Raw genomic sequence first — 2,499 nt, forward strand, 5'->3', positions numbered from 1 at the left:
GGAATCTGCTATTTCTTCGGTCGGGAGAACAGTCAATAGAGCTCAATCTATGGTCCAGAACTCTACAAACAGAGGGCTTTATTCCCGTTTAAATGAACGAGAACGTCTGCGAGCCATTTCAGGTATTGTTTATACTTTTCTTTGGAGATCCCATTGTTCAAAACCTATCGTAGTTTTCGTGACTCAGGCTTACACGTGGTAAAAGCTGCCATTTTGTAGCGCTGCGCGAACGTAATAAAAATAAAATATACTGCAGTATGTCCTGCTCTCGGACCCTCCATATGATTCAAGCGTCGTTTTATAGTACTATGACTATGGATTTCACCGAAGTGTGGTATGCACACTGAGACGTTTGCTACTGTGCTAATAAACATAAACGTTGTAGTCTGCATTCCTTTCTACAGTCGGTATCCTTTTGATTAGGGATAGACCATTATATTTAGGGGGAGGGGGGGGGGGTGGTATGAGCAAAAAGATTTTTTTTAAATTATTATATTACATGGTTGGAAAAAAATATTGTTGTTGAGGGCTTATCATATTTTTTTTGCCAAAAAGTTTGATGTTAAGGCGAATCATTGATTTTGTAAAAAGGATGCTGTAACAAAGCCAGTTTAATTTTGATTAGCTTATTAGATGCAGAAGTTTTAACTATTGCTTATGCTTATTAGGTACTTCTGCCTCATCTGCACAAAAAAAGGCCAAACCAATGGAAAAGACTTTCGAGTTTGTTCTTGTAAATTCCAGGGGGCAGCTCAATGAGAGTGATTCATTGCTATTAGAAGATGATGCCATCATACTGAGAGGCATTGTTACTCTGAACTCTAACATGAATGAACAAAACATTCGAGCATGCTTGGCTGAGGCAGTTGTTATAAAGTTTCCAACTGTGGCTCCACAGGATTTGGAATTTTTAAAAGCAATTAGAAGAAAATTGTCAAAGCCTGTAAATGCTGGTGAATTCTCCTTCAAAGAAGTAAAACTCCTTGCAGGCCAGGGAAGCATTTATATAACCCTGAAGGATGGATTTGAATGCTTGCTTGATGATTATATTCAAGGAAGAAATCGTGAACCCAATGTAGAAGGTGAAGAAAGGCAGGAAACACCAGCACCAGTCACTCAAGATGGCAGGGAAAATAACCATGGCCAAAATGTAGAGGATTATGAAAGCCTTGTTCCTTCTCAAAAGCCACAAGAGGAAGATGACGGCGACCTACTTAAGTCTGCATGGGGTGGGAACTATGATGTTGAATCAGCAGTGAAAGAATGCTTGAAAGCATGTGAGGCAGACAAGGCTACTAACCCAGTTGAGGTATTAAGATGTGCACAAAAATATATTGTGAAGGGACGACCACTTGATACTACTGAAACTGAGTCAAATTTGGAAGGAGAGGTGAACTTTATTGATGTGAACAGACAAAACTTGTTAAAAACTGCATTTGATGAAATTGAAGAGATTGAAAACCTTCAGCTCACTTTGCAAGTAACCTTTTATGGTGAAGTTGCACATGATAATGGGGGGCCAAGAAAGGAATTCTTCCGTTTATGCCTCAGAGAGATTAAAGAAAAATATTTTGACAATGGATTGAGGAATCTGCTTTCTGATGACTATATAAAGGTTGGCATCATCATGGCTCTTAGCATGCTTCAAAATGGGCCAGTACCAAAATTTATGGATGAATCAATGTTACAAGAGTTGTTTCAAGAACCCAAGCCCAGCATATGCATTCTTAAGCTACGTATGGGGTTTGCAAAGATTGGCTTGTACCAAATTGCAAAGGCTGTCCCACAGTTAGTACACTTGATGCGATCCTCTCAATCGTATAATCTTACAAGAAGAAAGTTGATTTCCTTACTTGCACCTTCCTTCTCAGATGAAGGGTCAAATGCAAAGAGGTATGAAATGGCTGTCTATGAGTTATTCTTAAAGTATGTCCGAGAGGCTACCAGTGGTCGTAGGGCAGCCATCACCATTGGACATATCTTACAATTCGCAACTGGTGCTGAAGAAGAGCCAGTTCTGGGCTTTGCAATTCCACCTAGCATCTGCTTCGCCACTGCAACTAGTAAGAACAAGTGGGCTTTTGTGCCTACTTCAAACACTTGCACCCAGACATTGTATTTACCCACTGGGTCACATGATTGTCCTCTTCCTTCTGAAGAAGAGCTCTTTGATGTATATGACAGTGCCTTTGTTAATGTTTATTTCGGTCTGGCATGAGTAAGTAGTATAGGGGATGGGGGTTCCAGCGCAACGACCACCGGAGGATTACCCGTCTAAAGTGAATTCCTCGATTCGTACCGCGATTACCCGCATCCCGTCTTTATGTAAAATATGTTAGTCTATATATGGAGTGCGAAGATTGTAAAGAGTTTGCTTATGATTTCTGTGTAAAGTGCTTGAAACCCAAGTTTGTACCTACTAAGCCAAATAAGTATATTTGTTGTGGTAAAAAAATGCAAATAGAAGACGACACGTCAGCACAGTGTTATGAATGTGGT

At 40.1% G+C, this 2,499-nt stretch overlaps 1 protein-coding gene across 1 annotated transcript; it reads left to right on the forward strand.

Moving 5' to 3' along the window:
* The first annotated feature begins 457 nt into the window (after positions 1-457).
* LOC148909294 (uncharacterized) lies at positions 458-2,218 on the forward strand. The gene has a single exon (XM_089034077.1). The coding sequence runs from the start codon at positions 707-709 to the stop codon at positions 2,216-2,218; it is 1,512 nt and encodes a 503-aa protein (XP_088890203.1). The 5' UTR covers positions 458-706.
* The last annotated feature ends 281 nt before the right edge of the window (positions 2,219-2,499 follow it).

The sequence above is a fragment of the Actinia tenebrosa genome, unplaced genomic scaffold (assembly GCF_029948245.1).
Source record: "Actinia tenebrosa isolate PJP-AT-01 unplaced genomic scaffold, QUT_ActTen_1.0 PGA_scaffold2__45_contigs__length_23673736, whole genome shotgun sequence".
Lineage (NCBI taxonomy): Eukaryota > Metazoa > Cnidaria > Anthozoa > Actiniaria > Actiniidae > Actinia > Actinia tenebrosa.

Bases quoted from the DNA above. Each gene is read 5' to 3' on its own strand.
- LOC148909294 (XM_089034077.1), top strand. From the start codon at position 707: ATGGAAAAGACTTTCGAGTTTGTTCTTGTAAATTCCAGGGGGCAGCTC.